The sequence below is a fragment of the Gorilla gorilla genome, chromosome 9 (assembly GCF_029281585.2).
Source record: "Gorilla gorilla gorilla isolate KB3781 chromosome 9, NHGRI_mGorGor1-v2.1_pri, whole genome shotgun sequence".
NCBI lineage: Eukaryota > Metazoa > Chordata > Mammalia > Primates > Hominidae > Gorilla > Gorilla gorilla.
In genome coordinates, this window is record NC_073233.2 from 133,882,393 (window position 1) to 133,908,777 (window position 26,385).

The 26,385-nt window shown below is 40.6% G+C and overlaps 1 protein-coding gene across 5 annotated transcripts in view; it reads right to left on the minus strand.

Annotated features, from left to right (window-relative positions):
* Nucleotides 1-220: 220 nt before the first annotated feature.
* The window catches only part of CDON (cell adhesion associated, oncogene regulated), a 106,072-nt gene continuing 79,907 nt past the window's right edge, over nucleotides 221-26,385 (minus strand). For 3 of the 5 annotated variants that reach the window (XM_019037649.4, XM_055356347.2, XM_063693656.1), the window contains exons 17-20: nucleotides 24,368-24,648; nucleotides 21,626-21,705; nucleotides 5,123-5,397; nucleotides 221-4,504 (exon numbers count right to left, since the gene is read on the minus strand). In XM_019037649.4, coding sequence (XP_018893194.4) covers nucleotides 4,341-4,504; nucleotides 5,123-5,397; nucleotides 21,626-21,705; nucleotides 24,368-24,648 — 800 coding nt within the window. In that variant the 3' untranslated portion in view covers nucleotides 221-4,340. The remainder of the gene's footprint in view (nucleotides 4,505-5,122; nucleotides 5,398-21,625; nucleotides 21,706-24,367; nucleotides 24,649-26,385) is intronic. The other 2 variants (XM_063693657.1, XM_063693658.1) reach the window with 1 other exon arrangement.

The window sequence follows — 26,385 nt, forward strand, 5'->3', positions numbered from 1 at the left end:
TGTCAGCTGCCAGCATGACTCACTAGCTCCAAGTGTGTGTGTCTGTTTGTGTGTGTGTCTGTAATCTGGGTGAAAACACAAATGAATGCTTGTTCAACTGACTAGAAGACTCGGGACTCCGAGCCGCCTCTGCAGGAGACACAGATGAGAAGAAACGGCAAGAAAGCCAACGGGGGACCCGCCAGCACAAGGGACGTGGCGCCTAAAAGGAGACAGAAAATTGAGAAACTTAAGAAGATTCTGTGGTTCTCACAGAGTTAGACTTTATTAGATAAGGGGTTTCGGCTACCCTCAAAGCTCTCAGGACTGGGGCTAGGGTTTAAGGAAGGCTTATTTAAATATGGGAAATAAAATACAAAAGGGCCACACCCGATGCAAAAGATGCTGGCTTTCTGGTCAGACAAGCCTAGAGATGTGTATTTTCTTAGGGCAGTAAAACAAAACGTTTTCACAAGGAGGCTAAATTTCTATCCTGAAATTCATAAACATGTGGCCCTAGGTTAATGGTAAAAATAGACAATGTGTGAGGCAGGACCGCTCCTCCTCATCCTCCCAAGCTCCTCTCCTACCCACCTCCCTTCCTTCCAAAGAAATGCAAAGTTGCCCCGAGGAGGTGGGCCTGCCTCCACATCGCCCCCAGGGTCAGGTATGTTCTCAGCCTCCCCTAAAACACTTGCCCAAGATCCTGCTCCTTCAGGGCCTTGATCTCTGCAGTCAGAACAGAGGGGTGTGCACAGGGGAGTTTCAGGGGAGGACAGGGGTGGGGGTTCCAAAGAATTTCAGAGGAAGACATTCGCCCACCCCAATCACAAACTATAAGCAGCGTTGTACAAACAGGGAGTATCCCCACCTTCAGGGGCTATGCTATATGAAAGCAGCCTTCTCTTTTAATATAAAATCATATCAACCAAATAAAACCTGCCAAAGCTACATCATTTAAAATATGTACAGTTTCACACATAATATTACACTTTAAGGAAAATAAAACATACTTTTCAATATGATACAAAGCATGCATCTCAAAGTCCTTACTTTAAAAGAGAGCAACACAGGTAAAATTCAATGATAAACTTCACTTCTTGGCAGTACTGTAGCTGGAATGAGATCTGCGGCATGATCAGCCCAAGATGGATGCATTGAGTCTTCATAGACTCATTCGACAAAAACAACACCCAGAAAGAAAGGCTTTTGCTAAGAACACTTCAAAAGGTTTAGAACATTGCAATGTAACTTGCACCCTGGCAGCACCTGTCACCAGACTGTCAGTGCAAAACTGAAAGAAAAACATTAAAAGGAGATCGTGAAATGATACAGTGGGAGCGGGGCAGTTTATGCTAAAACAATCATGCAGAATTCTAGATGAGAAGGAACATGAAGAGGCTTGACCAATTTCGTGATCACTGAGCACAGTAAAGATCAAATTTCCAGGTGGAGGTGGTAGACGGGGCGTCAAGGGGAGAAGTGTGGACCTCTGGAAGACGAAGTCATAAGCAGAGCTCTGCCCGCGGAGGCCAGAGGGCAGCTTCTCCGGCTGCAGAGTTGGAGCCTCGGAGGAATTCCACGGCAGGGATAGATCACAGCATACGGAACGGGACTGGTTCCATCCAAAGAGTGAACCGCAATGCTTTTGGAAAGCAGTATGGAAAAATGGGAGGAGCCCAGATTACGGCTCCAGATAAACTAGGTTCAGATTCAGGTCCCATGGCTCACTGAGTGACTTGGGGATTTTAACACCAACTTTGCAGATGAGTTGTGGGGGTTAAATGAGTTAACAGTAACAAGCACCAAGCACAGTGCCTGGTACACAGTAGTTATTCAACACGTGTTAGTGCTATCTCCCACACTGTACCATGTCCTCTCATTTCCTGGTGAAGTGACATTAGGTAGGACTGTTTGGGTGCCTGTGCAGGGCAGAAAGGTTCAGAGCCAACTCATGCTTAGGGAGAACTCATACCGGCTAAACATAAAGGCAATTATATATATGTGTGTGTGTGTGTATATATAATATATATATATATTTATATATTTCAATATATAAAGGCATTTTTTATAAATAAAATACAATAAAAAGAATAACACTTAAAACAGCGTTACTAATAACATAAATAAAGCAGTTCACAATGAGATTGTCCTAAAGGTAAAGCCATTTTCTCCTCCTCATGGACAGATCCCATATTCAAACTCAATCTTTAAAAGCAGTTCATGACCTAAGGCTCATGCTAATACACCTGTTTCCTGAATCAAAATGGCTGTCTACAGTCAGTGACTCCCCAGTTTTCTAAAACTCCCTTTGTGACAGCATTGCTGTAACTTGACTGGCTAACACAGGGTATGTTTTCATATTCTGTGTGCTGGGACTTTGTCCTTTGCTAGTCACAGAAATAAGGGATGCAGCTATCCCCCTCCAGAGCTAATTGCATCTAAGCAACATGAAGAATAAATCCAGTATACTATAGGCACGGACATCTGGAATGTAGAATTTGGGTCTACAGCATCCCTAATATCCGACTAGGGAATTACATTCACTACATTCTACTGGAAGTAACTCTTGCATAGTGACCCAGCTTAAACAAGCACATTTTCACTAACAGTTCTATTATAAAATATGTAGACATATGTAAGGGAATACTGATGCATTTATACAGAAAGTTGGTTAACACAGTATTATATTCTATTCCACTGCGATTTCTGGGAAACTAACATTTCTTCACTTCTGCTGGAATTGCTTGACTCTATAGAAAGAGAATAATTTTCTGTTTCTTTCCCCAAAGGGATGCACAATGCAAAAAGGAGCAGTGATCCTTGAAAGCTTGACTCAAGCTATGAAACACACTTACATAATTATTGTTTTTTAATGTGAAGAGCCTTCCAAAGGCAGCTGCAAATGTCCTTGTCACGCAGAGGCAGCCGTGGTCAGGAGCTCTGCTGACCAACGCTTTAGGTGCCTATTTACAAGGGTGACATTCTGAAAAAGATATCAGGAAATTTCAGGAAAACAAAAACAAAAAACAAACAAACAAAAAAAACCCCTTTTCTTCCAAAGTAAGTCTTTTCTGACACTGCCCCCTGCAGGCCGTTGCCTATGCTGGAGATGGGGGATGACTAGTTTCGGCGTCACGGCACCATAAGCGTGTCCTAAGCGTGTCCTCGTGCTAATCCAGCAGACTGGAGAGCTCCCGCCAAGACAGGCTCCCTGCAGCCCTCCCCTTTCTTTCTTCTGAAAATGTGTATCTCTCTCTTCAAGCCACCATTTAATGTCTTATTTTGTTCCTACTCTGAGAAACAGTCAAAAAGAGCCCATAGTGGCCATTTTATAAATTAATGTAATTTTAAAGCAGTGGGACACGAGGCATTATTTGTCTCTCCGGCCTTGGTTCCTTTTCTGCATTCTGCCGTAATTCATCAAGACCTTACACTCCACCACGTCCATAACACTGTGACTAGTGCCCAGCAAACTGAACATCACTCGTGCCCACGTGCAGATACAAAGTCAACAGGTCACATTACCACTTTTGCGGAAGGCACTCTTGTAAAATCCGTCAGCCAGGTCTGTTATTATAAACATGGGTCACAACTGCAGTTGATTTCAAAGTGTTCTCAGAAAGTCTGATAATACAGGCCGGACGTGGTGGCTCACGCCTGTAATCCTCACACTTTGGGAGGCGGAGGCGGGTGGATCACTTGAGGTCAGGAGTTCAAAATCAGCCTGAAACCTTGTCTCTAATAAAAATACAAGACAATTAGCTGGACGTGGTGGCAGGTGCCTGTAGTCCCAGCTACGCGGGAGGCTGAGGCGGGAGAATTGCTGGAACCCGGGAGGCAGAGGTTGCAGTGAGCCGAGATCGAGCCATTGCACTCCAGCCTGGATGACAGCAAGACTCCATCTCAAAAAACAACCAAAAAAAAAGTCTGAGAATACACTATTGAAAGACCATTTTCCACCTGAAAACCCAGCTGGTGGCAACCTTCAACTGGCCCCTGCATTCCCTCCTAGCAGAAGCAGCCAAGAGATGGGATCCTTTGCATGAGGAGCTCTTGCTGTCACTATAGCTGTTAGAAAACATGGAAGGACCCCTCTGCCCTCCAGGTGACTGAATACTATGCAAAACAAGGTTGTTTCCTACCAAGGGGGAGGAAGGAATGGGGAAGAAAACATTTAAGGCATAAATAATATAAAAGGGCACACGTTTTAAGATACATTCATATGACATTACTACTACAAAAAAATAAATAATGATTTTCTCTGATTTGAATTAAGGTCCTTCACACAGTTCGCTCCCAGGCCTGTTGTGTGCAGTTACTGGCTTGAAGTTGGAACACGACTGGTTGTTTGCATGTCCTCAGGTTTCCCGGGGCTGCTGAAGGACCTCTGTCGGGCTGTCTAAAGGAATGCCAGGCGGAGACCACGTTGTCTTTTCAGCACAGCCCTCTGGGACAGGTGGCAAAATAAGAGCATTCCAACTTACAATGTTGTTCTCTGTTTCTGAATGGGCACAGCTGTCTCCTGAAACACAGCAGGGTTTGGGAGCATTATCAAATGATAAAGGCTGATTTTTACAAAGCAGTCTAAAAACTTCTTCACACTTTGAGCCAAGAAGAAAGAAAAACGAGCATACATAGAACCTGCTTTGTGTTTGGTTAGAATTTGAGGGCGACAGAAGGTTTAAAAGGTTTAAAATAAAGTTGAGCTCTCATGAGAAGCTATACAATTCACCTGAGAAGTAAAGCAACCCCTTAAAAGCCCTAAAATAACCACCTGAAAGAAAGGTTACAACTCCAGAACCAACTCAAATCAAAAAGGGGCTCATGTTCACAAAATGCATTCTTCCAGCAAGTCTTCTGCTACCCTACAAATGAAATCAAAGCCTATTTCCAAATAGATTTTCCAAAGTGTGATGGGATTGACAGCCTGAGATGAAGGACATGAGTAATAACAGAATTTCAAAGAATCCTTTATCTTGAGTCCTATCTTTTCTTGAAGGACCCAGCACCCCACCCAGTCTCCTAAGAAATATGTAAACTAATCATAGAGGGGAAACTCTGAAAGCATCACCTTCCCATACACAGCTCTTAGCTAACTGAAGATGATCTGGAATCCTAAGGTTGATCATGCCTTCCTGACCTCTGCTGAACTCTGCTGGATCTTCTGCGCCATCAGAGCTGACGTCATTTACAATGTCCTGACAGCAGGTACGCTGAGTAGGGACTGGTTCCACATTGTCCTTGACGCTCTCCTCCGGCAACTGGCCACAATCAGGGACTGTGGAAGTCAGGCATACAGGCACCTTCACGTGACTGAGGGGCTTCATTTCCAAACCATCCTGAGGATAAGGTGCTACCACAGGGACCACAGGAAGAGGGCTGCTGCTGAAAGTGCTGTTGGTTTTGGTGAAACACCTGCAGAGGTTAAACCAAAAGAAACAGAACTGTGTCTAGAGGAACCAATAATTAAAATAAGCCTATTCTGAAATATCATTTGGTATTCTGTATTCACAGACTCTTAAGAAAGAGTGATGCTTAAAAACAACTAAATGATTCACTATGATTTGAAATACTGAGAATTTCAAAATGATAGTGAAAGTGCCATACAACCGGAGAATACACCAAAAGAATACTTAAGAATGCATCCTTATTCAATGTCCCAGCACACAGGCTTCCTTTGTCTTAGTCCACTGTCAGAAGTCATCTACTTCATTATTAACTGGCTCCCAAAAGTAGCACCCAGAAGGAAAAGGCCATTAGCTACTGGGAAGAATGAGAGAATAAAAGAGGAAGAGGAGGACAGGAAGCTAAGAAATGTATGGCCACATGAAAGAAACAACCTTAGGAAAGTTAACCAAAAACACACTGCTTTGAAATCAGATGATATGTTCCCCCTCATTCTTGGAGGAAACGCTATAAGGATTAGACATTCAAAATCCAGGAATTTTTAATTTTTCAACTTTTTTCTTCACAGAATTTCTGGAATTTATTACCACTGAGTATTTCACGTCAATTCTGTTCTACTTTTACTTCCTGCCTTTATGTACAATGTGTGTTTTAATTTTTTTCTTTCTGTTCTTCAGACTGGACAATTTCTACTGATCTATCTTCTTGTCCATTAACTTGTGGTCTCCAACAACTGTTAAGCTCATCTAGTAAATTTTCCATTTTAGTTATTGAGCTCTTTAGCTCTGGAATTTCCATTTGGTCTTTTGTACTGGCTCTGTTTATCGGCTGAAATTCCCTATATGTTCATTTATTATGTGTATACCTTCCTTTAAATCCTTGAACATATTTATAATGGCTGCTTAAAGTCATTATCTGCTAATTGTGACATCTGGGTCATCTCAGAGTCTGTTTCTATTGACTTTTTTTCCCTTAAGTAATTATCACATTTTCCTGTTTCTTCACATATATAATAATTTTTTTTAAACTAGATTTTCCTTTTAATTTTCTGGCTGCTCTGTTGGCATCAAACTCAGTTCTCTGATAGCTTCTGCTTGCATCCTTGCCCCAAGATTGGAGAATGCTTTCAGACAGAAACCCATAAACTCATAAATCTCACACATTTTATTTCAAGGGTAGACTCTTATTCAGTTTCTGCCTGCTTCTGCTTATTCTCCAATACTTTCAAATTATCCAGATTTTATCATTATTATCTGTTGATGATCAAGCTATTTCACCATTACTGGAAGTTGGAGCCTCAGAGACACTTTTTTTTCCCCCCTAAAATTGGGAGTAAGAAAAGTCTGGAGATGACATTGCACTGGGCTTTGATTTGGACATGTTAGGTAGGAAACACATAGGACTGACCAGTAGTATCCTGGAGCTAGATAATGCTAGGCAATGAAGATAAGAATTATTTGGATTTGCATCCTTTAAACATGGGCTGATATGTTTCTGGGGCAAAGAAAAATCAGTAAAAGTCTAATCAACTGTTGCTAGCAGTTACACTCGTTCAAGTTACTGGAAATACCAAATCTTAAGCACGAAGACAGATATGAACCTGAAAGAGAATAAGATATCTGTCAGCAAACCAAATCTTTAATTTAAATAACTCCAACTTTATAGTTTCAAATAGAGAAATATACTCACTATATAGATAATTAAATTCAGAGACCAGTCACCTGGTAAGTAAAGTGTGACAAGTATTCATCTGTGCAGAATAATTTGAGTATGGTATTTTCTAATACAACTCTGATTTTAATGTTTAATTCTATAGCAAAAAAAAAATGCCTGATTTAGATATAACCTATGTGTTTCCACACATGTCTTCACTGAATAAATAGTGAAGAAAGCTCTGGTGCAGAAGGACGTTAACTGGAGCCACAATCAGAGCACTGGTCTAGACGTGTCATGACTACAGAAGAGTACAGCATTCCCAACTTACTCTCTTGTCTATTTTATTCAACCCTGAACTTATAGAAAAATTTTCTGGATGCTGGCGAAGGTGAGCACTAATCTGAAACCCACTTAAAAATGTCCATGTGATCGGTGTCTTCCTTTCCTGCATTTTGTTCTTAGTCTCCCAATACTCAGGGAACCCTCAAGTCCCCCTGAATGTATTCAATGCATGGAATCTACAGACTAAACAGGGTGAAATGTGGGGCAAGGTCGCGGGGAGAAAAGCCTTTGTGAGTTCAAACTACTACTGCTGAGAATTTAATGATTATCCATCTATATAACTAACCTTATCTGAAAGAACCCTTTATTGAGAAAGCATTTGCTAAATACCTTCCTTAGGTCAGACATCGTGGTAGGCACTGAAAGAGTGAAGAGTGAAGCAGGAAGAGAGCAGAGAGGGCTTTTACAAAGACTGCAACTCAGGAGCAAACCATGTCAATCCCAGAATGACGTAAAGTGATCTGGCCTTTGTCTAACTGCCTGCCAAAGGCAGAAGTAAATCCTTTCTAGAGGGGGAAAACATCTTCCAGAAACTCTGCAAGTTTGTGTATCTGATGTCTAAAATTCAAAGGTAAGTAAAGCAGAGTTCCAGCTCCCAGTCTAGCAAAGGAGACAGACCAAAAAAAAGAGGTTACAATATAATCAATATAATGTAGTGTTATCTAAGAAAAGATAAAAGACACTGGGAGCAATTAACTTTGAGATAAGTCATAGATGTGTGGCTGACAAGAATAGGGCACTTTGCACGTTCTAGCCAGAGACCAGTCCCAGTGTATTCTTCCATATTGCATCAGACTCAATCATCTCATAATCAGGAAAATTACATTAGAGAACAATTATGGAATTAGAGAGGAAGAAGGACTCTAATATCAAAAGATCAGAAATATCTTTCGTCGGGGCAACCTATATGGCTGCCACGTTTTGTTGAAAATAATTCTTTTTTTGTTTGTTTTTGAGAAGGAGTCTCGCTCCGTTGCCCAGGCTGGAGTGCAATGGAGTGATCTCGGTTCACTGCAACCTCCGCCTTTCGGGTTCAAGCAATTCTCCTGCCTCAGCCTCCCAAGTCACTGGGATTATAGGTGCATGCCACCACACCCAGCTAATTTTTTGTGTGTATTTTAGTAGAGACGGGGTTTCACCGTGTTGCCCAGGCTGGTCTCAAACTCCTGAGTTCAGGCAATCCACCCGTCTCTGCCTCCCAAAGTGCTAGGATTACAGGCGTAAGCCATCACGCCTGGCCAAAAATAATTCTTAAAAATTAAATTCCTGACTTCTGGCTATGGCTGATTAGCTTGTGTCAGAACAATTCTGATTGTTCCTGCTAAGAACAACTAAAAAAAATGGAGGAATTTTGTCCTAAATCTGTTAAAGGCATGTGAGGGCTACCAAAGCACTCGAGGGGCTGAGATTCTGCAGGAAAGGTCCAAGTGGCCCTGAGCATCAGCACCACTTTTCTTCTGGAGGCATCTGCTCGATTCAGTGCAGGAGGAAACAAGGAGGTGTCAAGAAGAAAGAGACAGATAAGAAGCTGAGCAGAGCTTTTGGCTGTTTCATGGCACTGGGACGACAAAAATTGGAGTTCAGAGTCTGCCAAGGAGAAAAGGCCCAGTAAACACCCTAGGCTTTTAAGTGGGACCCTTGAAGGGCTACACCCTAAAAATAAGAGTGAAGCAGGAAGAGAGCAGAGAGGGCTTTTACAAAGACTGCAACTCAGGAGCAAATCATGTCAATCCCAGAATGACTTAAAGTGATCTGGCCTTTGTCCAACTGCCTGCCAAAGGCAGAAGTAAATCCTTTCTAGAGGGGAAAACATCTTCCAGAAACTCTGCAAGTTTGTATATCTGATGTGTACAATTCAATAAAAAGCCTGGTTACTGTGGCTCACACCTGTAATCCCGTCACTTTGGGAGGCCGAGGCGGGCGGATCACCTGACGTCGGGAGTTCGAGACAAGCCTGACCAACATGGAGAAACCGCGTCTCTACTAAAAAATACAAAAAATTAGCCAGGCGTGGTGGTGCATGCCTGTAATCCCAGCTACTCAGGAGGCTGAGGCAGGAGAACCGCTTGAACCCGAGAGGCAGAGGCTGTGGTGAGCCAAGATCATGCCATTGCACGCCAGCCTGGGCAAGAAGCACGAAACTCCATCTCAAAAAAAAAAAAAAAAAAAAATTCGATAAAAAGTACTGGGCACATCAGGAGACAAGAACAAGAGAAAAACAAGTGATGCAGATAGTGAGTGAGCAAAGACTTTAAAAACTGGATGAATACATTCAATAAAGTAGATGACAAGAATTTTAACAGAGAACTAGAATCTAATAATAATAATCACTTGGAAATTCTGAAATTAACAGTAAAGTAACCGAACTTTAAGAACTCAAGACATGGGGATAGAGCATGCTGGGCACAGGCGAACAGAGGATTGCTGACCACGAAGCACATCAGTTCCCACGACAAGGGATGGAAAATATGAAAGCAGCTGAAGGAACAGAGGAGGCACCGTATGGCGAAAAACTCTATATTTAACTGGAATCTCCCTGCAGGGGGAAAAGAGAGAATGCAACAGAAGCCACATTGGAGACATAGAAGCTAAGAGTTTTCTAAACTCATTTCAACAGAAATGACGGAAGCAATAAAGTAACAGAATAATGTCTTTAAAGTACAGAAAGACAGTAACTGCCAATCTAGAAGTCAATTAGAGGTTAAAAAAAAAAAGAAAAAAACCTTCAAAAAGGAAGACAAATTAAAGATATTCTTAGACAAAAAAGCTGGGAAAATCTGTCACCTTCAGTCTTGTACTGTAAGAAATATTAAGGGAAGCTCTTCAAGTTGAAGGAAAATGACTAGCAACAGATTTAAAAAAAAGGAAATACAGAAAGGAATGAGTAGCAACAAAAAAAGGAATGCAGGGAATTCTGAATAAATATGGATTGCAAAAGCAGTAATGTTAATATCTTAGAGGATTTTAAATATTTTTAGAATACAAACATATGAAGAAAACAACACAAAACACTGGAGGGGGAAATGGAGTTAAAGTGTTCTAAAGTATTTGTATTGTCTGGAAAGTGGTAAAAGTCATAATTCACATTAAACTCTAACTAATGTCATAATGGCTAGCACCAAGCACATAGAAAACGACACACAATAGGACCTCAAAAATGTTTTTTAAAAATGATAAACATTAGAACACCAGACTTTTTGCTTTTTTAATGATAGTAGTTATTTCTGTCCTAGTTCAATATTGATTCTGTGATCTGTAAGGTCCTTCTATTATCTGTCTGCTTCAAAGTTGTCTGACTTACACTTCAATCTCCTGGAGCAAAGGCAATGACAGTTCTCAGTGTCAGATACCTTAGGACACACAGCACAGTCAGGTACTTAATGAAATCCCTCAACAGTGATGGCCTAAAATACACTAAGTGATCTTCTGCCTTGATGTCGCATTGCTCTGCAAGAAACTGGAGGTAATAAAAAAGCTACTAGAAACCTGTATTTTCTTTATGGGTCTCACTCTGTTGTCCAGGCTGGGTACGATCATGGCTCACTGCACCGTTGACCTCCCTGGCTCATGTGATCCTCCCACCTCAGCCTCCAGAGTAGCTGAGGCTATGAGAATAGGGCACTTCCCACATTCTAGGTAGAGACTAGTCCCAGTATATTCTTCCATATTGCATCAGACTCAATCAGACTACAGGCACGTGCTACCATTCCTGAAAAATTTTTAAATTTTTTTTGTAGAGAAGGGGGTCTCATTATGTTGCCCAGTCTGGTCTTGAACTCCTAGGCTCAGGCAATCCTCCTACCTCAGCCTCCTAAAGTGCTAGAATTACAGGTGTGGGCCACCACGCCTGGCTAAAACCTATATTTAAAGATGAAGAAGTATCAGATCAGAAAGAAAAGTTTTCATTTAAAAGAAGTAAAATTAAGATGCAGGAAAAAAAACGCACACACACATATTTGCCAGAATTTGAAAACCTAGGACAGTTCCCTACAAAATATTAGAAATTAATAACTTGTTTATATAGATTGAACTTGAATGAACTCATAATGTTGATATAACAAAACAATGATGACTCACCAGACAATGAGATGCCCTCAAAGCCTTCTGCTTCCTTCTGTTTAATTTCTTTTTTTCTGCTCTTGTCTTTAATTTAAAGCCAAGTTACAGAATGAGATTTTTTAATGAAGTCTAAAGGCAGACTAATAGTTTGTAAAGTACTTCTGTCAGAGTGACAGTGAAGTTTTACACATGGGGCAGGCCTGGAGGAGCAGGCGAGACAGGCGCAAGGGCCAACCACAAGTGTGGTTATCAGCGTGTCGACACAGGTTTTATGTGCTGGGAGCTAACAGGCGTATGAAATACACACACTTCTTAAAGAAATTACAGATATTTAGCAAGAGAGAAGTACGATTTCCTATTACCTACTCTTTAGCATCTGTTTTTCAGATAAGTAAAACAGGAAATCATAGCAGTGTTTACTTTATTCTGAACTATGATCCTCAGTCACTAGAGTGGTGTTGACGGTAACATACTTGGGAGTTAGATCTGTAAAGCAACTGTGACCTGAATTTCAGCATCAACCACATTGATTTAAAATTTTCTAGTACACTGAATCTTAACTCATAATCATCAGTAATTAACCAATTAGCTAACCAAATGTAAATGATTCAGTTATATTACTTTTAGTTCAATTCCAGATGTCTACATGTGTCAGCATAAAAATGGCTTTAACTTAGGGGTTACATGTTTAGATACAGGCATAAAGAACATCGTCTGCTAAAAAGGAACATAGTCTGTTCTGAATATAACCAGATATGATATATGAAAACTATTATTATTATTATTATTGAGATGAAGTTTTGCTCTCATTGCCCAGGCTGGAGTGCAATGGCGTGATCTCAGCTCACTGCAACCTCCGCCTCCCAGGTTCAAGTGATTCTCCTGCCTCAGCCTCCCGAGTAGCTGGGATTACAGGCACGCGCCACCACGCCCAGCTAATTTTGTATTTTTAGTAGAGACAGGGTTTCTCCATGTTGGTCAGGCTGGTCTTCAACTCCCGACCTCAGGTGATCCGCCCACCTTAGTCTCCCAAAGTGCTGGGATTGCAGGCATGAGCCACCACGCCTGGCCCGTGAAAGCAAATATTTTACTAATAATGCTTTAGTTAAAATTTCCAAAGCAATTAGATGATCACAAAAATATCTGTACATATGTAAACTTAAGAGACAAATCTAAGGTAGTAAATAAGAAAACAGGACAAATGTCTGCAAACATATGACATTCAATAAAATGCTCTCACAATGCACATTTTACAGTTTATATAATGCAAATAGTTTGTAACTTCACTATCTTAGGCTTCTCAAATGGTCTTTCAAATGCAGTTATTACTGGCTTAAGGTGGAATAAAAGTTTTTACTGAGTTTTCTCTAGCTCAATGAAACTACTTTGTTTAATCTTAAGTTTAAAAACATTGAGTAAATGTAGCTCTATGCATCTTGCTACATACAAAAATCTAAGCTGTTTTGTAAAACCTCAGGTGGTCTGGGACCTGTTAGTTTACTAAGATACCTTTCAGTAACACAGGAAAGGCCTGTCTGACCAATCTGAAAGATAGGAAAATGACTCTATTGTGGTATCACAAAAAATAATAAAATATTCTTTAAGCAACACTCTGAATAGCAGACTAGGAAATAGAAGATTGGAAGAGTAGTGCAGGATTGTGCTTGGAAGAATATTCTTGTAAAACTATACAGCACCTCTGAAATATTTTCTAGAATGTATTCGAAGTATTCCACTTCTGATTACACAGTTGAATATTTGTTAAGCATGATTATGTACAGAATTACTCTGATTAGATGACTATATAATTTTTGCATTAAGTTTCCTCTTTTGATTATGCCTAGAGGGAAAGAACTATCCGTGAATTTCTTGGATGTGTGATACTTGTTCTCATGCATATATTCTTGAGACTTCGGAAATAGTTACATCTTGGTGGTAGTTTATGTTTGTTTTTTTTTTTTTGAGACAGAGTCTTGCTCTGTCGCCAGGCTGGAGTGCAGTGGCGCGATCTCGACTCACCGCAACCTCTGCCTCCCGGATTCAAGCAATTCTCCTGCCTCAGGCTCCAGAGTAGCTGAGATTACAGGCGCGTGCCACCACGCCTGGCTGATTTTTGTATTTTTAGTAGAGATGGGGTTTCACCATGGTGGTCAGGCTGGTCTCGAACTTCTGACCTTGTGATCTGCCTGCTTCAGTCTCCCAAAGTGCTGGGATTACAGACGTGAGCCACCGCACCCGGCCGGTAGTTTATGTTAAAATTCCACTCACCTCTGCTGTTTCCACTTGTCACTGTGTCATTTTGCTGACCCAGCTCTTATTTTCGAGAGCTTATCAGTTACTACCTAAAGAACCCTGATGGCACCGCTCCAGGGCCACGGCCGTCTTCCCTTCTCGATATCTGCTCTGTTGGATGCTGCAATGACCGCAGCATTAGAGTGGGAGTTTCCTTTTGGGAATTAATCTATCAGCAGCTGTCACATAAAACATGACAGTAAATGTTGAGTGACAACAAATGACCGAGTACATTCCTGAACATGGCAAGTTGACGGACACACACGAGCTTATAAAGAAAGACAAAAAGCTGGACTCCCTGACAACAGGCCCTAGGTCTCCATCTTAGAAATACGAGACAGACTTGGGGAGATATAAAACTTCCCCAAAAGGAAAGCACTGATCAATTTTTAAAATTCAACACAGCACTCTGAATTTCTTAGGGAAATAGGGAGATTACCACAGATGGAAGAGAAGCTGAATGCCTGTTTTCTGCTGGAAGAAAAAGCTCAGGTGAACTGGACAACTTGTTGTTTTAATACTTAGCAAACCAACTGGGTAGATCAAACCTTAGGCCTGAAAGTACTACTATGATAATTAATGTTCTCCAGTGGCTCACGCCTGTAATCCCAGTACTTTGGGGGGCCAAGGCAGGCGGATCACGAGGTCAGGAGATCGAGACCATCCTGGCTAACACAGTGAAACCCCATCTCTACTAAAAATATAAAAAATTAGCTGGGCGTGGTGGCGGGCACTTGTAGTCCCAGCAACTCAGGAGGCTGAGGCAGGAGAATGGCGTGAACCTGGGAGATGGAGCTTGCAGTGAGCCGAGATCGCACCACTGCACTCCAGCCTGGGCGACACAGCGAGACTCCGTCTCAAAATAAATAAATAAATAAATAAATACATTAGTAATAATTATTATTAATATTCTCGTATTCATCTCTACATGTTGTTGTCATCGGAGGACATCTGACATCCATGAAAGGTTTCAAGTTGGTGAAAGAGCATTCCCAAATCCAACACACAGACTTTTGAGGTTGTCATTATACAAAACTCTGAAGTCATTTGTAGTATCTTTGTTCTCTAAAGCACTGTTCCCAGTAGTTTTACTACTTCTCTTGACTATCAGCCATGTAACTTGTACTTTTTTTCCCAGATGAATTATATAATTTTTCCAAGTGATTTTCGCTGGGAGACTTCCTGTCCATCTCCAGTCTCTCTACGACCCTTCAACTTAATTTCTCATTCCTTCCTGATGGGATCTCTCAGTTCGTTCATCTGTGAATTTCATCAGTGTCCTCTCTACACTCTCTTACAAATTATCAAGGCTGATGCTAAAAAAGACCAGATTTAATGTCAATCCCTTTCCATTAAACTAGCCAAGCAACTAATAAGCCACATTTAATTACATATCCAGAACTGCATTACTGCCTTTTGAATTCAGGAGAAGAGAAGAGAAGGGTAGAAAGCTTTTGATGTTTTTTGATTAAAATCCATTTAACTCTTGAAATGCCCAAATGGCACAAGGATTTCTTGATTAGGTCTCTGGTGTAAGGAACTGGCTCTCTGCAAAGCTGCCTTAAATATGCTTCTTTCTAGGCGTTCATAGTGAGCTTTACATATTACTCTTAAAAACTGCAAAGGGGTCAGGCGCAGTAGCTCGCGCCTGTAATCTCAGAACATTGGGAGGCCGAGGCGGGCAGATCACATGAGGCCAGGAGTGCGAGACCAGCCTAGCCAACATGGCAAAACTCCGTCTCTACTAAAAATACAAAAAAATTAGCCAGCCATGGTGGCACACGCCTGTTAATTCCAGCTACTAAGGAGGCTGAGGCATGAGAATCGCTTGAACCCAGGAAGCGGCGTTGCAGTGAGCCAAGACTACACCACTGCACTCCAGCCTGGGTACTGGAGTGAGACTCTGTCTCAAAAAAAACAAAAGAAAATCAAAAGAAATTAAAAAGGATTCAAGGTCATGGAACCCAGTGAGGCAAGCTGTCATTTACAGCATGTCACAAGAGCCCCAGAATCAACTAAAACTTCCCCACAGATCTATACGGTGCACCTTCCCCTCACCTGCTCTCAACTTTTCACATCATACTCTCATTTACATAATAGAGGCAACGTTTTCCCTCCAGATGGTTATTACTAAAATAGATGGGTGATAAAAGGGGTCAAGGGTTGGCAATGTTTCTTAAAAGCTCACTCCAAGAAATATGCTTAAGTTTACAGCTGAGAAGGCAGAGAAAAAAGAACCTGGAGTGGCAGGGCACAGGGCAGGTAAGAGTCCATACAGAAAAGGCCCCACGGAAGACTTCTCCAGTTCTCAGTATCCGTGGAATAAAGAAGGCGAATTGCAGAGGCACCACCAGATCTCAGAGGACAACTCCCCAGAAGTATACTGTGGGGTAGCAGCTCCTCTTCATCTCCTGCAGTGTTTTCTGCCTCAGTGACTGCGCCCAGACACCTAGACATCATCTTCAACTGCTTCCTCCACTAGCCTCTTCAACCAATTACTTGGTCTTTTTTTTTTTTTTTTTAATCCCTCAGACTCATTCAGACTCATCTCTTTCTAAATCCTAATTCTCTCAAAACTCTTCTCTTTCTCTCCCTACAACTATGCTAGTCTACTGTTTCTCATCTGGACTACTGCAACTGCCATCTAACTGGTCTCCAGGTATCCTCTCCTGCCCCATCCAATTTAGTCTCCAAACTGCATCCAGAGTGTTCTTTAAAAACCCGAATTCAGTTGGGCATGGTGGCTCATGCCTGTAATCCCAGCACTTTGGGAGGCCAAGACGGGTGGATCATGAGGTTAGGAGTTCAAGATCAGCCTGACTGACATGGTGAAACCCCGTCTCTACTAAAAATACAAAAAATTAGCCGGGTGTGGTGGCGGGCACCTGTAATCCCAGCTACTTGGGAGGCTGAGGCAGAGAATTGCTTGAACCCAGGAGGTGGAGGTTGCAGTGAGCCAAGATTGTGCCACTGCACTCCAGCCTGGGCAACAGAGTGAGACTCCGTCTCAGAAAACAAAAACGAATTCCTGCTTAAAACCATCCACAGATGTGCCATGGCTCTGTGTGATCTGATTTCACTCACCTTTTAATTCTGACTCCTCCACTTACTAGGTTTCTGCTATGTTGACCTTCTTTAAGTTCTTTGAGGATTCAGGCATTCTGTTTTAGAGATTGTGTATAAATGGTCCCCTTTGCCTGGAAAGCTCTAAACCTATTTCCTTCCCTTAGACCTAATTTTATAAATCTTCAGAGCTGAGCAAAATGCCACTTGCTTACAGAGGGCTTTCCTCTCTCCCACATTCTTTACTCTTCCTTTAAAGCACCCAGATTTAATTACATATTCATTTTTATTATTTATGTCATTTTTTTTTTCTTTTAAGACAGAGTTTTGCTCTTGTCGCCCAGCCTGGAGGGCAGTGGCGTGATCTTGGCTCACTGCAACCTCCGCCTCCTGGGTTCAAGTGATTCTCCTGCTTCATCCTCCCATGTAGCTGGGATTACAGACACTTGCCACCATGCCCAGCTAATTTTTGTATTTTTAGTAGAGATGGGGTTTCACCACATTGGCCAGGTTGGTCTCAAACTCCTGATCTCAGGTGATCCACCCGCCATAGCCTCCCAAAGTGCTGGGATTACAGGCGTGAGCCACTGCACCCAGCCGATTTATGTCATTTTCTTAAAAGATATGTCTCCCCTATTAAACTCTAAGCTCCACGCAGGCAGGAGCAATGCCTGTTATGCTCACTGCCATATCCCCAGTACGTAGTTTGGTGCTTGGCTCACTACAGACCTGCAGCAAACATTTGTAGGTAGGTAGGTAGGTAGGAAGGAAGGAAGGAAGGAAGGAAGGAAGGAAGGAAGGAAGGAAGGGAGGGAGGGAGGGAGGGAGGGAGGGAGGAAGGGAGGAAGGAATGAAGGAAGGGAGGAAGGGAGGAAGGGAGGGAGGGAGGGAGGAAGGGAGGAAGGGAGGGAGGGAGGGAGGGAGGGAGGGAGGGAGGGAGGGAGGGAATTCTCTTTTTCTTTTTTACTCTCCTTATTTTATCATTCTCCTTTTCCCATCTCTGTTATTCTCTGAAGATGTATTAAGGCAGTAAGAAAAAATAACAAAAGATATGATGTCTTATAAAAAGAATGTCTAATCACTTTAAATACATAAGAAATAAAAGCAAATAAATGCATCAAATAATTAAATATATAAAAATAATCAATCTGCCAAGGATATTGTCTCCTTTGGTGTCTCATCTGTTTTTAAGTTCTATTACTTGGATAGAACTTAAAATGGTCCTAAATCTGTATCACAGTTCCATTCTACCCCCTGAACCCAAGAACAGCATTTTCATCTTTCTCCTTAAGATATCAACTCACACTTCAACTCTAAAACCAAATTTATCACCTTTTCATGATGTATCATTTTATTAAGTTTCTTATTACTATGACTACCACCCAGATCATCCATGTTTGAAACTTCTTACGCATCTGGAATCTTCTGTTTTTCTGGATCCCTATCAGTCAATGGCCAAGTCCTGAAGACTCCATGTCTGCAGTCTCACTCATCCCTTCCTCTTCATCCCCATTCCCCATGTCTCACTGATCCCCTCCCTCCCTTCCCTCCTGTGCACCGCCATCTTTCATCCCGCCTGAGCATATCTCTGAACAGATCATTCCTGTTCTCAACAAGCTTTGCAACAATTATGATGCTGCTACCCCAGTGTTTCTCAACATTTAACGCATATCCCCTTTTGATTAATATAAAAATTGCATACCCTTGTATACATAGACATTACAGACATAGAGATTTTTTTCTATTCTTTAAATATAAAATTATAAAACTCAACGTGCTTCTTCAAACTCTACTCACTATATCCCTACCTCTGTCTGAGAATCACTATTGTTAGACTATGGACTCTCTGAAGGCAGGGCCTAGGCCAGTACCTAGTACATGACAGGCACTCAATAAAGGGCCTTGTTTATTAAATAAACTTGCTTATTTAATAAATAATATTTAATAGGACTATTATTAAGTAATAGTATTTAATAGGACTTGTTTATTAAATAAACTACTAAACCTTGACGTTCAGGGTTATCCACTATATAAACTCAGTCCAGTTGTCCAATTTCAATATCCTACTATTCTCTAGTTGCACTTCACAGCCGGTCAAATTATTCCAGCGGTTCTCAAAGCATGGTCCCAGGACCATGGGCATCAGTACCATCTGCGCACTCATTAGAAATGCAAATTCTCAGGCCCCACCCTAGACCTGCTGAATGGGAAACTCTGGTCTAAGAATAGGAGTAGGAGTAGAGCCTAGTAATGTGCGTTTTTATTAAGTGTTTCAAGTGATGCACGCTAAAGTTTGAGAACCACTGAAGTCGCCTATTCATTCTTATGTAAACATTGTCCTTTCTATGTCCATGACTGTTCTTACATTCCTTCTACGGGGAAACACCTCAGAACCTAGTCCAGAGCCTGGGTAGTGCTCAGTAAATGCTTGTTTTGTTTTGTTTGACTGAACAGCCAAAAACCATATGAGGCCCACTTGATAGCCCTCATATAACTTAACTGAAATCATGCTTCTTTTTATGTTTACACTATTTCAGCTGACATTCAGAAATGCAAACTCATTCATAGTAACAATGTCGATATTCTAAAAGCATAAATTGACTATCATTTTCTATATTTTGAGAGTAAACCACGTATCATCTACCTTTCGGCATTCACAGCTTTTTACAAATTTTGTCATTTGTAAGATCTTAAGAGGAGATACCTGTTCTCAATTCCAAAGTGAAAAGACTTAAAATCTTTAAATTTAATAATTCAAATTTTCTAGAGCTGAAGATAGGTACTTATTGATACTTATCTGTCCAATTATTGAGTGTCAAAATCATACGGTTGCTCCTGGGAGCCAGGTGAGACACTGGCTAACCTTGAAGGCAATGCAGGCAAGTAAAGACTTGCACTAAACAGGTAGATTCTCATGAGGAAGAAAATTGAAACCAGGAAGAAAAAGAATCTGGTGTTCCAAGCTGAAGAGAATTCACCTAAATTCCCAGATAACAGTAAAACCCATACACATGAAATGTAGTAAGTCATTAACTTGAAAATTAATAGAAATACAATTGTCCATTGTCTTAAAGGAAAAAAAAACTGCATAATAAAAACTTGAAAATACTAAAATACTACATACGCACACATGCACACACACACAAACACACACACACACTACACATACAAATAGCCACAAAGCCAAGGTCATTTAAATGGCAGAGGTCATATAAGTCCTTCAAAGGAAATGGGATGTATTCTTGATATTAAGATGATACTTCATCAAAAAGACATGATTGGCAGGAACTTGCCAGATACTACCATCAGATTATGTTGGGAGCAATCTTATATTACCTAGGACAATTTCCCCCTTTTTAGTTAAGGAAATAGCTTCAGAAACATTACGTTACTTTCGCAAGATCACAGGTTTAAGCTATGTCACAGCCCAGGTCTACTTATTCTTAGACCAGAGATCCTGTCGTTATACCATTGTATTGTCCAGGAGAACCAAGATCTGCTGATGACCAAGAACCACAAAGGAAAACACGTTAAATTTTTAAGCAAGACGACTTGTAACTAAATCCATCTGATTACTCGCCAGCTACATGAACCATCTTTACCAGGTCTTTAGCATGTTGCCTAACAAACTATGGTAAAGTCCATGAAAAGCTCAAGACAAAAATGTGGTTTCAATGTTATGAACATTTTCAAAACCAGGGTCATATAGAATTTAAATACGTAACAAGCAAACCTTAGTACATAAAATAAGCAGATGGCTCTTTTATAGACACCCTGAAATAGGTTAAGTAAATGATAACAAACAATCTCCAAGAAGCTCTGTTGCTTTTGTTCTGCAACTCTCAAAACACAGGCTGAAACAATGTATTTTTAATTTGATGGTTGGCCTGATCCTTCTTCAAGTTCTGGTTTCAATAACTCCCAGAGACAACTCTTAACCTGTTAATTCCATTTTAAATATATAGGTCAAACATCACTTCAATAATAAAATATCTAAACTCCAACCCATACTCCAGTTATTTTATGAACTAACTATGACATAATCTTTTTGGTTGTAGAGTTTTAGGACTGAGAAGGAAGGATTTTTGACACCATGTAATTCAATAACATCATTATGTAAAAGAAAGAACTAAGATTTCTGAAACAACTTTAATACAACAAAAAGCTTGGTAATCCTTGGGATTACTCTAGAGAGAGGTCGTAGGAAAGTGTGCCGAGTATCCTATGTGTTAAATGCACATTGCTCTCCATATTTCTATCTTGTTTGAAATATTGTGAGTACATATCACTTTTAAAATTAAAACACAAAATTCAAAGCAAGGGTTTGCTGCTTAATTTTCTTAAGATTTTAAGAATTAAAAAAAACACTGGATAATCTGGTAGGAAAATTTCAGTAACATTACTATGAAAAAAATTACTATATACAGAGGGTTCCCGCCTCCCCCCAACACTCAGACACACTGTCATTCATCCTCATAACATCCCATAACATAGAGTAGAAAATAAAAGGTGAGAAAAGATAAAGTCTTTATAACAGAGGATGACTCTAATTTAAAAATTTCAAAAACATTAAGCCTTATAATAATATTTCAGTGACAAATAGAGCCTTTAAGATTGTTTCTATATAGCTGAAGAAACAGAGGCACAAAAAGACAAAAATTGGAAAGCAGAGGCAAAAAATTAGTAACAGCTTTAAACTTAAGATTGCAAATCCTGAACTTGATATCCTAGGTAAAATTCCAAGAACTTTCTTTGCTGAAGGGAAAAATAAAAGGATGCATATGCCTTATTCACAACAGCTTGTGCAGACACATTATTAACATACCTATTGTTGTTTCGACAATTTCGGCAGTTAACACACTCCAGAGGGTCAATCTGAGGCACGGCCGTGTACATTCCACCACCCTGGACAGGAAGGAGTGTCAGAGAAAAAGAAAAGAAGAAGGAATGCTGAAGGTACTCACAGACCAGTAGCCAAATAATCACAAATACACATGAGCCATGTCAACCATAAATGGGCACACAGTATATTCTAACCAACTCCCAGAGCAACGTCATTGTGAATAGCACTGACCCATATTCACAAAGGAGTGAATGAGAGTTCTGCACTAGACTAAACTGTATTCCAAAAACTTCACTGCCATGTTTTCCTATGTATTTCTGTACTAGACAAAGGTAAATAAATGAAGGGAAAAGTTTAGTCACTTCCCTTCAAATCTTGTGGGCTCAAAATACGTTATACGTTACAGCCTCCATTCATTTTCCCTTTCTTGGCAGTCAGGGAAGAATTTCATGTGATGCCAGTTGGAGAAACAGGGTGTAAAACCTGTGTAGATGATGTCACATGATAAACTCATCTTCATTTTCCTGTAATTATTTCGATTAGGTCTGTTCACTTGACAACGCTAAGTTTTAAAGCATGCTATATTTTTCCAGATGGAGTAGATCTTCAGCCAGCAATGACTTGGAGGGGGTGTGTTAATATTTGGATGTTGCTTTTGGCGGAAACTGCCCAGCAATTAAGAAAAATGCCCAGATTAACACATACCTCATTGTAAAATGTTCACTTGACAGACAGCAAGTTTCTTCAAAAATGAAGTTAAAAATTAAACTAGCCTGATAGTCAGGGGCAGAATTCTGCTTTCAGAAGAAAAACAGCAGAACTGAATTTGATAAAAGGTGGGAGAGGCTGTCACACTGCACCCAAACCCAAAGCAGGCCTTCAAGGTTAGGAAAAGTTCACGCAATTGTTTTTCCTAGAATACTTTCCATTTCCATTCATTTCATAACAGCAGCCAGAATCTAAGCAAACCAAAAGTGCTGAAAATTTCCTTCAGTGTTTCTGATCCAACCAGCAACAGGAATTATTAAGAACATATCGAGAGAAAGAACTCTCCTACACTATATTCCATCTGAGGGAAAACCTGAAAGGCTCAGAAAATGAAGTTCACAACCTGCAGGGTAACGTTGTAACTTAGGGATTCTCTGAATCCCTCAACACGTTGAAGTTAGTGCAATGATTTTTAGGGTCACTAACACTGTTAAAATTTCTCTATTTCCCCCACCCAGAAAAGTAAGAAAACGAATAGTTTAGAATTACAGATAACTTCTGACATTGTACACCAAATGGGGCACCTATTATTTAAATAGAAATTCATTGTTCAAAAAACCCAAGGTTCCGTGTTCAAACACTAAAGCAAACATGGGCCTTATGTTTTCTTCTTATGGAAACAGTGTGTGCTATTCAAACGTTAATGCTCTCTCCTTCAGTTTTCTCGGACAATGGTAGTAGTTTGGACTAGGAATGGTGACCAAAAAAGTTTAGAAAGTCTGAATACATGCTGTGTCTTTCCACACAAAATAGTGAAATCATGATTCTCTTTTAGCAATGAGATGCATCAAAGCAAATTAATATTTCTTCCACAACATACAAAAGCTAGGTCACATAAAAGCTATTCAATTTCTAGCTTTAAAATATGAGTATATATTAGTTTTGTTCTCCAAATGGATTTTAACAAATCTTTAATAAACTGAAGATGGGGGGAAAAATCCTCTATGCTTCTTCAAGTTGTAGCACATTGTGGGTCATGGTAAATTTATCTGTAATCAGAACAATGACAAAAACTGAATGCTTAATTCCACCAATTAAACAAATTATCTATTTGATCAAAAGTAATACAGATGTGCATCCAAACAATGTCATAAATCAAACTTTCTAGTGCAGAGAACCCCACGTAAGTCTAAAATATGCTAGTCACTCTACTCCCATTTCGAAAATTAAACGCTATCAACTAGTTATCTCTGAAATAAGGTTGTCTTAAGGGTTTATCACTCTTTGTGTGGCTAAAGAATACTAACATTGTAAAATGTAAAAAGCTTACCAGCCACAACAACAAAACATATCGGGCAAAACAAACAAAAGAAGCCCATGAAAGGTCAGAAGTCACAACCCGGTGGCCTGCAGAGATGTTTGGCATGGCCTACGTATGTTTTCAAAAATTTGAATTAGGTGCCAGCATGTAAAAATCTGTCAATTTCACTTGGATTTACAGAGGTTCTGAAAAATCAGAAAATTTGGCAACACTGCGCCCTCAGCCCATGACGACTGTAAGTGTCAAACCACGGCTGCTTCCTGAAGACACTGTCTGTGCTCTCCAGGTGGCCATCGCCTCCAGTGCTACCATCTCACTCCCACAATTTCCTGATCTGCCTGACTCTTCGGCATTTGCATTTTCAAGACCCTGCTCTCGATAAATCAGATTTAAAGTATTTGGTATTTCCATTTCATCTAAAGAACAACTTCCAGTCTGTTCATTGCTGGTATTCCACTTTCAGTGTTAAATAATTTTAAAATGAAACTAAACTGATGAACATAACTATTACCTGGCAATAGAAAACAACTTACAAAGACTACTCTGGATCAAAGGGCTGCCAGTGATCCACGCTGTTTCCATTCGAGGAAACTTGTGAGGTTTCTATACTGAACAAAGCCAAGCATGCTGTCCCTGTTCTGGTACTTGGCACCCTGAGGGACAGAGGGGCTTTTATTTATAGTTAGGTCTCTTACATTCACTAGATGATGAGGATGTTCAAAATCCACGTGTGTCCTCGTTAGAGAGTTGCTGTGCCCGGAGTAAAGCCCTCCATTTAGGCTCCCATTCACAATTCCATTGACTCCGTTGGGGACCTTATGGTGAAGGTGGGAATAGCCACTGCTGAGACCGCCATTGGTTAGGAAGCCTCCATGAACATTTCCATTTATCTGACTTGCTCCTGAGAGAGTGGTGTAGTCCACCATCTGCCCATTCATATCTGATCCTTGGTAGAGATACCCTGGTGGGTCATATTCTGTTAAAAGAGAACAAAAAAGACACACACACACGCGCACACACGCACGCATACGCACGCACACACACGCACGCACACGCACACGCGCACACGCACGCACGCACACGCGCACACGCACGCACGCACACACACGCACACACACATGCACACACGCACGCACACATGCACACACGCACGCACGCACACACGCACACACACACGCACACACACACAGTAAGACACTAAAAAGGACAATCTTCTTGCTGAGAAGGTCTTACAGATAAAATCCCTACGAAACTACAAATAGACTAAAATAAAAACATTTTTAAAATGTTCACTTAAAGCCTACTTGTAAGACATGCTTTAATAAAGTTACTGCTATTATTTTCCATAGAGTGTAGAGATAGCTGTGAACTCTGAGTTAATTATGATTCTGTTAACGGGAAGAAAAATCACCTAGGGAAAAATTACTCAAAAGAGAATGAATATATTGGGCAAGCTGAAACTATCAGAGTACTGGCAATACTAGGAAAAAGTGCTTAAACTCCTATATATTATACTTCTAAGTGCTGAAAAAAACTGCATAAAATGACAACAAAAGACTAGCTTTAGGTGGGGTATTTCAAGTAGCAATAAACAACTCTGTTAAGTAATAGGATGGAGTTGTATATACAGTCACTGATCATTCATATAGCTCCTTAGTCATTACAGCCAATTTGGAAGGTGTGGAGTACCAAAGGCAAAAAGTGATTCTATTTTCTTTTCTTTTCTTTTCTTTTTTTTTTTTTTGAGATGGAGTTTCGCTCTTGTTGCCCAGGCTGGAGTGCAATGGCGCGATCTTGGCTCACTGCAACCTGTGCCTCCCGGGTTCAAGAAATTCTCCTGCTTCAACCTCCCAAGTAGCTTGTGCGTGCCACCACATCCGGCTAATTCTTTGTATTTTTAGTAGAGACAGGGTTTCACCGTGCTAGCCAGGTTGGTTTCGATCTCCTGACCTCGTGATCCGCCCACCTCGGCCTCCCAAAGTGCTATGATTACAGGCGTGAGCCACTCCGCCCAGCCTTCTATTTTCTTCTATTAAAAGCATACAAATGACTGCCTCAAAACTGATTTCCAGAGGCACATCTACCAGATATATTTAGAAAAAGTAAAGTATCTCTTAGAAACTAGAGTGTCCAAACTGTACAGGATTTATTGTTGGAGTCTGGATAAATTCTTCGAAGGTAGGAGAGCTTGCCAAGGCTGGATTAGGTGTCCCTCCTTTCCTTAGCTGCCTGCATTACTGTGTGCTCTCGCCCAGGTGTGTAGTCTCAGTACACCTGCTTGTGGTCTCATTAAACTACACACTTTGAGAGGGCAGAGGTGGTGTTTATTTTATTTACCATTACATCTCCACTGTCCAGAACAGTGCCTGGTATACAGAAGACAATGATTATCTTTTGAACAAATGACTGAATGAACACCACCATGAGAATTTTCCATTTTTAAACATTATCAGGTCACAAAGTAGGATGACTTTAATCTGATTAATATGGCTGGGACGACCAGATTAATGTTCTCTTTTAATGATTCAACACGCACTCACACAATTAAAGGCAATGGCATTAAAACCATTTAGAAAATCAAATGATCACCATCCCTTTCAGATTAATACTTCTCTTTTCATGATTCAACACGCACTCACACAATTAAAGGCGATGGCATTAAAACCACTGAGAAAATCAAACGATCACCATCCCTTTCAGCCTGATACAGCCA